The sequence below is a fragment of the Pristiophorus japonicus genome, unplaced genomic scaffold (genome assembly GCF_044704955.1).
Source record: "Pristiophorus japonicus isolate sPriJap1 unplaced genomic scaffold, sPriJap1.hap1 HAP1_SCAFFOLD_909, whole genome shotgun sequence".
Classification (NCBI taxonomy): Eukaryota; Metazoa; Chordata; class Chondrichthyes; family Pristiophoridae; genus Pristiophorus; species Pristiophorus japonicus.
Genome location: NW_027254834.1, coordinates 1 through 12467, shown reverse-complemented (window position 1 = coordinate 12467; position 12467 = coordinate 1). Strand labels below are relative to the sequence as shown.

Genomic DNA, 12467 nt, shown 5'->3' with positions numbered 1-12467 from the left:
CAGTCTGGAATCTAATTGAGGGGTTCGGGGGTTTATATCTAGAATAACGGATACCCGGGAGTGAGTTACAGGCTGGAATCTAATCGAGGGGTTCGGTGGGGTTTATGTATAGAATAACAGATACCCGGGAGTGAGTTACAGGCTGGAATCTAATCGAGGGGTTCAGGGGGTTTATATATCGAATAACAGATACCCGGGAGTGAGTTACAGGTTGGAATATAATCGAGCGATTCAGGGCGGTTTATATATGGAATAACGGATACCTGGGAGTAAGTTGAAGGCTGGAATCTTATCGAGGGGTTCAGGGGTTTATATATAGAATAACCGATACCCGGGAGTGAGTTACAGTCTGGAATCTAATCGAGGGGTTCAGGGGGTTTATATATAGAATAACCGATACCTGGGAGTGAGTTACAGGCTGGAATCTAATCGAGGGGTTCGGGGGGTTTATATATAGAATAACAGGTACCCGGGAGTGAATTACAGGCTGGAATCTAATCGAGGGGTTCGGGGGTTTATATATAGAATAACAGATACCCGGGAGTGAGTTACAGGCTGGAATCTAATCGAGGGGTTCGGGGGGTTTATATATAGAATAACAGATACCCGGGAGTGAGTTACAGGCTGGAATCTAATCGAGTGGTTCGGGGGTTTATGTATGGAATAACAGATACCCGGGGAGTGAGTGACAGGCTGGAATCTAATCGAGGGGTTCGGGGGGTTTATATATAAAATAACAGATACCCGGGAGTGAGTTACAGGCTCGAATCTAATCGAGGGGTTCGGGGGGTTATATATAGAATAACAGATACCCGGGAGTGAGTTACAGGCTGGAATCTAATCGAGGGGTTCGGGGGGTTTATATACAGAATAACAGATACCCGGGAATGAGTTACAGGCTGGAATCTAATCGAGGGGTTCGGGGGGGTTTATATATAGAATAACAGATACTCGGGAGTGAGTTACAGACTGGAATCTAATCGAGGGGTTCGGGGGGTTTATATATAGAATAACAGATACCCGGGAGTGAGTTACAGGCTGGAATCTAATCGTGTGGTTCGGGGGGTTTATATATAGAATAACAGATACCCGGGAGTGAGTTACAGGCTGGAATCTAATCGAGGGGTTCGGAGGGTTTATATATAGAATAACAGATACCTGGGAGTGAGTTTCAGGCTGGAATCTAATCGAGGGGTTCGGGGGGTTTATATATAGAATAACAGATACCCGGGAGTGAGTTACAGGCTGGAATCTAATCGAGGGGTTCGGGGGGTTTATATATAGAATAACAGATACCCCGGGAGTGAGTGACAGGCTGGAATCTAATCGAGGGGTTCGGGGGTTTATATATAGAATAACAGATACCCGGGAGTGAGTTACAGACTGGAATCTAATCGAGGGGTTCGGGGGGTTTATATATAAAATAACAGATACCCGGGAGTGAGTTACAGTCTGGAATCTAATCGAGGGGTTCGGGGGATTTATATATAGAATAACAGATACCTGGGATTGAGTTGCAGGCTGGAATCTAATCGAGGGGTTCGGGGGGTTTATATATAGAATAACAGATACCCGGGAGTGAGTTACAGGCTGGAATCTAATCGAGTGGTTCGGGGGGTTTATATATAGAATAACAGATACCCGGGAGTGAGTTACAGACTGGAATCTAATCGAGGGGTTCGGGGGGTTTATATATAGAATAACAGATACCCGGGAGTGAGTTACAGACTGGAATCTAATCGAGGGGTTCGGGGGGTTTATATATAGAATAACAGATACCTGGGATTGAGTTACAGGCTGGAATCTAATCGAGGGGCTCCGGGGGTTTATATATAGAATAACAGATACCCGGGAGTGAGTTACAGGCTGGAATCTAATCGAGGGGTTCGAGGGGTTTATATATAGAATAACAGATACCTGGGAGTGAGTTACAGGCTGGAATCTAATCGAGGGGTTCGGGGGGTTTATATAAAGAATAACAGATACCCGGGAGTGAGTTACAGGCTGGAATCTAATCGAGGGGTTCGGGGGGGTTTATATATAGAATAACAGATACCCGGGAGTGAGTTACAGGCTGGAATCTAATCGAGGGGTTCGGTGGGGTTTATGTATAGAATAACAGATACCCGGGAGTGAGTTACAGGTTGGAATATAATCGAGGGGTTCAGGGGGTTTATATATCGAATAACAGATACCCGGGAGTGAGTTACAGGTTGGAATATAATCGAGCGATTCAGGGGGGTTTATATATGGAATAACGGATACCTGGGAGTAAGTTGAAGGCTGGAATCTTATCGAGGGGTTCAGGGGTTTATATATAGAATAACGGATACCCGGGAGTGAGTTACAGTCTGGAATCTAATCGAGGGGTTCAGGGGGATTATATATAGAATAACCGATACCTGGGAGTGAGTGACAGGCTGGAATCTAATCGAGGGGTTCGGGGGGTTTACATATAGAACAACAGATACCTGGGAGTGAGTTACAGGCTGGAATCTAATCGAGGTGTTCATAAATAGAATAACAGATACCCGGGAGTGAGTTACAGGCTGGAATCTAATCGAGGGGTTCAGGGGGTTTATATATCGAATAACAGATACCCGGGAGTGAGTTACAGGTTGGAATATAATCGAGCGATTCAGGGCGGTTTATATATGGAATAACGGATACCTGGGAGTAAGTTGAAGGCTGGAATCTTATCGAGGGGTTCAGGGGTTTATATATAGAATAACCGATACCCGGGAGTGAGTTACAGTCTGGAATCTAATCGAGGGGTTCAGGGGGTTTATATATAGAATAACCGATACCTGGGAGTGAGTTACAGGCTGGAATCTAATCGAGGGGTTCGGGGGGTTTATATATAGAATAACAGGTACCCGGGAGTGAATTACAGGCTGGAATCTAATCGAGGGGTTCGGGGGTTTATATATAGAATAACAGATACCCGGGAGTGAGTTACAGGCTGGAATCTAATCGAGGGGTTCGGGGGGTTTATATATAGAATAACAGATACCCGGGAGTGAGTTACAGGCTGGAATCTAATCGAGTGGTTCGGGGGTTTATGTATGGAATAACAGATACCCGGGGAGTGAGTGACAGGCTGGAATCTAATCGAGGGGTTCGGGGGGTTTATATATAAAATAACAGATACCCGGGAGTGAGTTACAGGCTCGAATCTAATCGAGGGGTTCGGGGGGTTATATATAGAATAACAGATACCCGGGAGTGAGTTACAGGCTGGAATCTAATCGAGGGGTTCGGGGGGTTTATATACAGAATAACAGATACCCGGGAATGAGTTACAGGCTGGAATCTAATCGAGGGGTTCGGGGGGGTTTATATATAGAATAACAGATACTCGGGAGTGAGTTACAGACTGGAATCTAATCGAGGGGTTCGGGGGGTTTATATATAGAATAACAGATACCCGGGAGTGAGTTACAGGCTGGAATCTAATCGTGTGGTTCGGGGGGTTTATATATAGAATAACAGATACCCGGGAGTGAGTTACAGGCTGGAATCTAATCGAGGGGTTCGGAGGGTTTATATATAGAATAACAGATACCTGGGAGTGAGTTTCAGGCTGGAATCTAATCGAGGGGTTCGGGGGGTTTATATATAGAATAACAGATACCCGGGAGTGAGTTACAGGCTGGAATCTAATCGAGGGGTTCGGGGGGTTTATATATAGAATAACAGATACCCCGGGAGTGAGTGACAGGCTGGAATCTAATCGAGGGGTTCGGGGGTTTATATATAGAATAACAGATACCCGGGAGTGAGTTACAGACTGGAATCTAATCGAGGGGTTCGGGGGGTTTATATATAAAATAACAGATACCCGGGAGTGAGTTACAGTCTGGAATCTAATCGAGGGGTTCGGGGGATTTATATATAGAATAACAGATACCTGGGATTGAGTTGCAGGCTGGAATCTAATCGAGGGGTTCGGGGGGTTTATATATAGAATAACAGATACCCGGGAGTGAGTTACAGGCTGGAATCTAATCGAGTGGTTCGGGGGGTTTATATATAGAATAACAGATACCCGGGAGTGAGTTACAGACTGGAATCTAATCGAGGGGTTCGGGGGGTTTATATATAGAATAACAGATACCCGGGAGTGAGTTACAGACTGGAATCTAATCGAGGGGTTCGGGGGGTTTATATATAGAATAACAGATACCTGGGATTGAGTTACAGGCTGGAATCTAATCGAGGGGCTCCGGGGGTTTATATATAGAATAACAGATACCCGGGAGTGAGTTACAGGCTGGAATCTAATCGAGGGGTTCGAGGGGTTTATATATAGAATAACAGATACCTGGGAGTGAGTTACAGGCTGGAATCTAATCGAGGGGTTCGGGGGGTTTATATAAAGAATAACAGATACCCGGGAGTGAGTTACAGGCTGGAATCTAATAGAGGGGTTCGGGGGGGTTTATATATAGAATAACAGATACCCGGGAGTGAGTTACAGGCTGGAATCTAATCGAGGGGTTCGGTGGGGTTTATGTATAGAATAACAGATACCCGGGAGTGAGTTACAGGTTGGAATATAATCGAGGGGTTCAGGGGGTTTATATATCGAATAACAGATACCCGGGAGTGAGTTACAGGTTGGAATATAATCGAGCGATTCAGGGGGGTTTATATATGGAATAACGGATACCTGGGAGTAAGTTGAAGGCTGGAATCTTATCGAGGGGTTCAGGGGTTTATATATAGAATAACGGATACCCGGGAGTGAGTTACAGTCTGGAATCTAATCGAGGGGTTCAGGGGGATTATATATAGAATAACCGATACCTGGGAGTGAGTTACAGGCTGGAATCTAATCGAGGGGTTCGGGGGGTTTACATATAGAACAACAGATACCTGGGAGTGAGTTACAGGCTGGAATCTAATCGAGGTGTTCATAAATAGAATAACAGATACCCGGGAGTGAGTTACAGGCTGGAATCTAATCGAGGGGTTCAGGGGGTTTATATATCGAATAACAGATACCCGGGAGTGAGTTACAGGTTGGAATATAATCGAGCGATTCAGGGCGGTTTATATATGGAATAACGGATACCTGGGAGTAAGTTGAAGGCTGGAATCTTATCGAGGGGTTCAGGGGTTTATATATAGAATAACCGATACCCGGGAGTGAGTTACAGTCTGGAATCTAATCGAGGGGTTCAGGGGGTTTATATATAGAATAACCGATACCTGGGAGTGAGTTACAGGCTGGAATCTAATCGAGGGGTTCGGGGGGTTTATATATAGAATAACAGGTACCCGGGAGTGAATTACAGGCTGGAATCTAATCGAGGGGTTCGGGGGTTTATATATAGAATAACAGATACCCGGGAGTGAGTTACAGGCTGGAATCTAATCGAGGGGTTCGGGGGGTTTATATATAGAATAACAGATACCCGGGAGTGAGTTACAGGCTGGAATCTAATCGAGTGGTTCGGGGGTTTATGTATGGAATAACAGATACCCGGGGAGTGAGTGACAGGCTGGAATCTAATCGAGGGGTTCGGGGGGTTTATATATAAAATAACAGATACCCGGGAGTGAGTTACAGGCTCGAATCTAATCGAGGGGTTCGGGGGGTTATATATAGAATAACAGATACCCGGGAGTGAGTTACAGGCTGGAATCTAATCGAGGGGTTCGGGGGGTTTATATACAGAATAACAGATACCCGGGAATGAGTTACAGGCTGGAATCTAATCGAGGGGTTCGGGGGGGTTTATATATAGAATAACAGATACTCGGGAGTGAGTTACAGACTGGAATCTAATCGAGGGGTTCGGGGGGTTTATATATAGAATAACAGATACCCGGGAGTGAGTTACAGGCTGGAATCTAATCGTGTGGTTCGGGGGGTTTATATATAGAATAACAGATACCCGGGAGTGAGTTACAGGCTGGAATCTAATCGAGGGGTTCGGAGGGTTTATATATAGAATAACAGATACCTGGGAGTGAGTTTCAGGCTGGAATCTAATCGAGGGGTTCGGGGGGTTTATATATAGAATAACAGATACCCGGGAGTGAGTTACAGGCTGGAATCTAATCGAGGGGTTCGGGGGGTTTATATATAGAATAACAGATACCCCGGGAGTGAGTGACAGGCTGGAATCTAATCGAGGGGTTCGGGGGTTTATATATAGAATAACAGATACCCGGGAGTGAGTTACAGGCTGGAATCTAATCGAGGTGTTCATAAATAGAATAACAGATACCCGGGAGTGAGTTACAGGCTGGAATCTAATCGAGGGGTTCAGGGGGTTTATATATGGAATAACGGATACCTGGGAGTAAGTTGAAGGCTGGAATCTTATCGAGGGGTTCAGGGGTTTATATATAGAATAACGGATACCCGGGAGTGAGTTACAGTCTGGAATCTAATCGAGGGGTTCAGGGGGATTATATATAGAATAACCGATACCTGGGAGTGAGTTACAGGCTGGAATCTAATCGAGAGGTTCGGGGGGTTTATATATAGAATAACAGATACCCGGGAGTGAGTTACAGGCTGGAATCTAATCGAGGGGTTCGGGGGGTTTATATATAGAACAACAGATACCTGGGAGTGAGTTACAGGCTGGAATCTAATCGAGGTGTTCATAAATAGAATAACAGATACCCGGGAGTGAGTTACAGGCTGGAATCTAATCGAGGTGTTCATAAATAGAATAACAGATACCCGGGAGTGAGTTACAGGCTGGAATCTAATCGAGGTGTTCAGGGGGTTTATATATAGAACAACAGATACCTGGGAGTGAGTTTCAGGCTGGAATCTAATCGAGTGGTTCGGGGGTTTATATATAGAATAACAGATACCCGGGGAGTGAGTGACAGGCTGGAATCTAATCGAGGGGTTCGGGGGGTTTATATATAGAATAACAGATACCCGGGAGTGAGTTACAGGCTGGAATCTAATCGAGGGGTTCGGGGGGTTTATATATAGAATAACAGATACCAGGGAGTGAGTTACAGACTGGAATCTAATCGAGGGGTTCGGGGGGTATATATATAGAATAACAGATACCCGGGAATGAGTTACAGGCTGGAATCTAATCGAGGGGTTCGGGGGGGTTTATATATAGAATAACAGATACTCGGGAGTGAGTTACAGACTGGAATCTAATGGAGGGGTTCGGGGGGTTTATATATAGAATAACAGATACTCGGGAGTGAGTTACAGACTGGAATCTAATGGAGGGGTTCGGGGGGTTTATATATAGAATACCAGATACCCGGGAGTGAGTTACAGGCTGGAATCTAATGGAGGGGTTCGGGGGGTTTATATATAGAATAACAGATACCCGGGAGTGAGTTACAGGCTGGAATCTAATCGAGGGGTTCGGGGGGTTTATATATAGAATAACAGACACCCGGGAATCAGTTACAGGCTGGAATCTAATCGAGGGGTTCGGGGGGTTTATATATAGAATAACAGATACCCGGGGAGTGAGTTACAGGCTGAATCTAATCGAGGGGTTCGGGGGGTTTATATATAGAATAACAGATACCCGGGAGTGAGTTACAGGCTGGAATCGAATCGAGGGGTTCGGGGGGTTTATATATAGAATAACAGATACCCGGGAGTGAGTTACAGGCTGGAATCTAATCGAGGGGTTCGGGGGGTTTATATATAGAATAACAGATACCCGGGAGTGAGTTACAGGCTGGAATATAATCGAGGGGTTCGGGGGTTCATGTATAGAATAACAGATACCCGGGAGTGAGTTACAGGCTGGAATCTAATCGAGGGCTTCGGGGGGTTTATATATAGAATAACACATACCCGAGAGTGAGTTACAGGCTGGAATCTAATCGAGGGGTTCGGGGGGTTTATATACAGAATAACAGATACCCGGGAGTGAGTTTCAGGCTGGAATCTAATCGAGGGGTTCGGGGGGTTTATATATAGAATAACAGATACCCGCGAGTGAGTTGCAGGCTGGAATCTAATCGAGGGGTTCGGGGGGTTTATATATAGAATAACAGATACCTGGGAGTGAGTTACAGACTGGAATCTGATGGAGGGGTTCGGGGGGTTATATCTAGAATAACAGATACCCCGGGAGTGAGTTACAGGCTGGAATCTAATCGAGGGGTTCGGAGGGTTTATATATAGAATAACAGATACCTGGGCGTAAGTTACAGGCTGGAATCTAATCGAGGGGTTCGGGGGGTTTAAATATAGAACAACAGATATCCGGGAGTGAGTTACAACAACAACTTGCATTTATATAGCAACTTTAACTGAGATAGGGAGGGGTGCAAGAGCTGGAGGAGGTTACAGAGGTAGGGAGGGGTGTAGAGGCTGGAGGAGGTTACAGAGATAGGGAGGGGTGTAGAGGCTGGAGGAGGTTACAGAGATAGGGAGGGGTGTAGAGGCTGGAGGAGGTTACAGAGATAGGGAGGGGTGTAGGGGCTGGAGGAGGTTACAGAGATAGGGAGGGGTGTAGGGGCTGGAGGAGGTTACAGAGATAGGGAGGGGTGTAGGGGCTGGAGGAGGTTACAGAGATAGGGAGGGGTGCAAGAGCTGGAGGAGGTTACAGAGATAGGGAGGTGTGTAGGGGCTGGAGGAGGTTACAGAGATAGGGAGGGGTGTTGGGGCTGGAGGGGGTTACAGAGATAGGGAGGGGTGTAGGGACTGGAGGAGGTTACAGAGATAGGGAGGGTGTAGGGGCTGGAGGGGGTTACAGAGATAGGGAGGGGTGTAGGGGCTGGAGGAGGTTACAGAGATAGGGAGGGGTGTAGAGGCTGGAGGGGGTTACAGAGATAGGGAGGGGTGTAGGGGGTGGAGGAGGTTACAGAGATAGGGAGGGGTGTAGGGGCTGGAGGAGGTTATAGAGATAGGGAGGGGTGTAGGGGCTGGAGGAGGTTACAGAGATAGGGAGGGGTGTAGGGGCTGGAGGAGGTTATAGAGATAGGGAGGGGTGTAGGGGCTGGAGGAGGTTATAGAGATCGGGAGGGAGCGAGGTCCATGGAGGGGTTTGGGTGGACGGGGCTCGGTGCGAGTTGGGACAGGGGTATCTTGCTGAGGTTTGATGGAGGGGAGTTTGGGGGGGGGCGCGGAGCTTTGCAGTTACCTCTCGAAGGAGATGTTCTTGGTGTCCAGGTGGGTGGACACGACGGGGGACGTGAGCCGGCCAGCAATGTGCTCCTCCGAGGGTTGCATGGCCGTCAGGACAAGTTCAGGGTCGTGGAGAGCGAGCGAGAGGGTCTCGGTGTACACCATCTGCTTCTCGTGATCCACCTCCATCACCACCGCCCCTTCATCTGTGGGTCAGACAGCAGAGGTCACGTGTGAGCAGCTCGGGGAGCAGGGGAGGGGGGAGCATCTTGGCAATAGTGATCATAATATAACACGCTCATAACTGACAAGGGCACAAGTATGATACAGACCTGAGTATAAAGTGGGTGGGGGGGGGGTACACTGTCAGGATAATGTATAGGGAGCTTTACTCTGTATCTAACCCCGTGCTGTACCTGCCCTGGGAGTGTTTGATGGGACAGTGTAGAGGGAGCTTTACTCTGTATCTAACCCCCTGTACCTGCCCTGGGAGTGTTTGATGGGACAGTGTAGAGGGAGCTTTCCTCTGTATCTAACCCCCTGTACCTGCCCTGGGAGTGTTTGATGGGACAGTGTAGAGGGAGCTTTCCTCTGTATCTAACCCCCTGTACCTGCCCTGGGAGTGTTTCATGGGACATAGAAACATAGAAACATAGAAAATAGGTGCAGGAGCAGGCCATTCAGCCCTTCCAGCCTGCACCGCCATTCAACGAGTTCATGGCTGAACATGAAACTTCAGTACCCACTTCCTGCTTTCACGCCATACCCCTTGATCCCCCGAGTAGTAAGGACTTCATCTAACTCCCTTTTGAATATATTTAGTGAATTGGCCTCAACTACTTTCTGTGGTAGAGAATTCCACAGGTTCACCACTCTCTGGGTGAAGAAGTTTCTCCTCATCTCGGTCCTAAATGGCTTACTCCTTATCCTTAGACTGTGACCCCTGGTTCTGGACTTCCCCAACATCGGGAACATTCTTCCTGCATCCAACCTGTCTAAACCCGTCAGAATTTTAAACGTTTCTATGAGGTCCCCTCTCACTCTTCTGAACTCCAGTGAATACAAGCCCAGTTGATTCAGTCTTTCTTGATAGGTCAGTCCCGCCATCCCAGGAATCAGTCTGGTGAACCTTCGCTGCACTCCCTCAATAGCAAGTATGTCCTTCCTCAAGTTAGGAGACCAAAACTGTACACAATACTCCAGGTGTGGCCTCACCAAGGCCCTGTACAACTGTAGCAACACCTCCCTGCCCCTGTACTCAAATCCCCTCGCTATGAAGGCCAACATGCCATTTGCTTTCTTAACCGCCTGCTGTACCTGCATGCCAACCTTCAATGACTGATGTACCATGACACCCAGGTCTCGTTGCACCTCCCCTTTTCCTAATCTGTCACCATTCAGATAATAGTCTGTCTCTCTGTTTTTACCACCAAAGTGGATAACCTCACATTTATCCACATTATACTTCATCTGCCACGCATTTGCCCACTCACCTAACCTATCCAAGTCACTCTGTAGCCTCATAGCATCCTCCTCGCAGCTCACACTGCCACCCAACTTAGTGTCATCCGCAAATTTGGAGATACTACATTTAATCCCTTCGTCTAAATCATTAATGTATAATGTAAACAGCTGGGGCCCCAGCACAGAACCCTGCGGTACCCCACTAGTCACTGCCTGCCATTCCGAAAAGTACCCATTTACTCCTACTCTTTGCTTCCTGTCTGACAACCAGTTCTCAATCCACGTCAGCAAACTACCCCCAATCCCATGTGCTTTAACTTTGCACATTAATCTCCTGTGTGGGACCTTGTCGAAAGCCTTCTGAAAGTCCAAATATACCACATCAACTGGTTCTCCTTTGTCCACTTTATTGGAAACATCCTCAAAAAATTCCAGAAGATTTGTCAAGCATGATCTCCCTTTTACAAATCCATGCTGACTTGGACCTATCATGTCACCATTTTCCAAATGCGCTGCTATGACATCCTTAATAATTGATTCCATAATTTTACCCACTACTGAGGTCAGGCTGACCGGTCTATAATTCCCTGTTTTCTCTCTCCCTCCTTTTTTAAAAAGTGGGGTTACATTGGCTACCCTCCACTCCATAGGAACTGATCCAGAGTCAATGGAATGTTGGAAAATGACTGTCAATGCATCCGCTATTTCCAAGGCCACCTCCTTAAGTACTCTGGGATGCAGTCCATCAGGCCCTGGGGATTTATCGGCCTTCAATCCCATCAATTTCCCCAACACAATTTCCCGACTAATAAAGATTTCCCTCAGTTCCTCCTCCTTAATAGACCCTCTGACCACTTTTATATCCGGAAGGTTGTTTGTGTCCTCCTTAGTGAATACTGAACCAAAGTACTTGTTCAATTGGTCTGCCATTTCTTTGTTCCCCGTTATGACTTCCCCTGATTCTGACTGCAGGGGACCTACGTTTGTCTTCACCAACCTTTTTCTCTTTACATACCTATAGAAACTTTTGCAATCCGCCTTAATGTTCCCTGCAAGCTTCTTCTCGTACTCCATTTTCCCTACCCTAATCAAACCCTTTGTCCTCCTCTGCTGAGTTCTAAATTTCTCCCAGTCCCTAGGTTCGCTGCTATATCTGGCCAATTTGTATGCCACTTCCTTGGCTTTAATACTATCCCTGATTTCCCTAGATAGCCACGGTTGAGCCACCTTCCCTTTTTTATTTTTACGCCAGACAGGAATGTACAATTGTTGTAGTTCATCCATGCGGTCTCTAAATGTCTGCCATTGCCCATCCACAGTCAACCCCTTCAGTATCATTCGCCAATCTATCCTAGCCAATTCATGCCTCATACCTTCAAAGTTACCCTTCTTTAAGTTCTGGACCATGGTCTCTGAATTAACTGTTTCATTCTCCATCCTAATGCAGAATTCCACCATATTATGGTCACTCTTCCCCAAGGGGACAGTGTAGATGGAGCTTTACTCTGTATCTAACCCCCTGTACCTGCCCTGGGAGTGTTTGATGGGACAGTGTAGAGGGAGCTTTACTCTGTATCTAACCCCCTGTACCTGCCCTGGGAGTGTTTGATGGGACAGTGTAGAGGGAGCTTTACTCTGTATCTAACCCCCTGTACCTGCCCTGGGAGTGTTTGATGCCGGGTATAAAGAGGGGGTCACACTGTGGCGAGGATTATAGTTTGAGTTGGTCGATTTGCACTTTCACCTCTCACCTTCTCCCTTGAAAATGTAGGATCGTTTCCCTCTTTGCCAGGTCATGTGTTCGAAGCCCAGCAGTGTTGTGTCGACGCGCAGGTTGGCCCCATTCTTCCACACGCGGGTAAACGTCACTCGGGCAGATCTTGGACACAAGAGGGACTGCAACGGGTGAGGGAGGGAG

General features: G+C 47.0%; 1 protein-coding gene across 1 annotated transcript in view; it reads right to left on the bottom strand.

The window, feature by feature from the left end:
* Positions 1–12440, bottom strand: part of LOC139257754 (ankyrin repeat domain-containing protein 13D-like) — a gene marked incomplete at its 3' end in the record, with an annotated part of 158680 nt that extends 146240 nt beyond the window's left edge. The window contains exons 1-2 of the mRNA XM_070874617.1: positions 12301–12440; positions 9102–9291 (exon numbers count right to left, since the gene is read on the bottom strand). Of these exons, the coding sequence (XP_070730718.1) occupies positions 9102–9291; positions 12301–12346 (236 nt within the window). The remainder of the gene's footprint in view (positions 1–9101; positions 9292–12300) is intronic.
* Between the last annotated feature and the right edge of the window lie 27 nt (positions 12441–12467).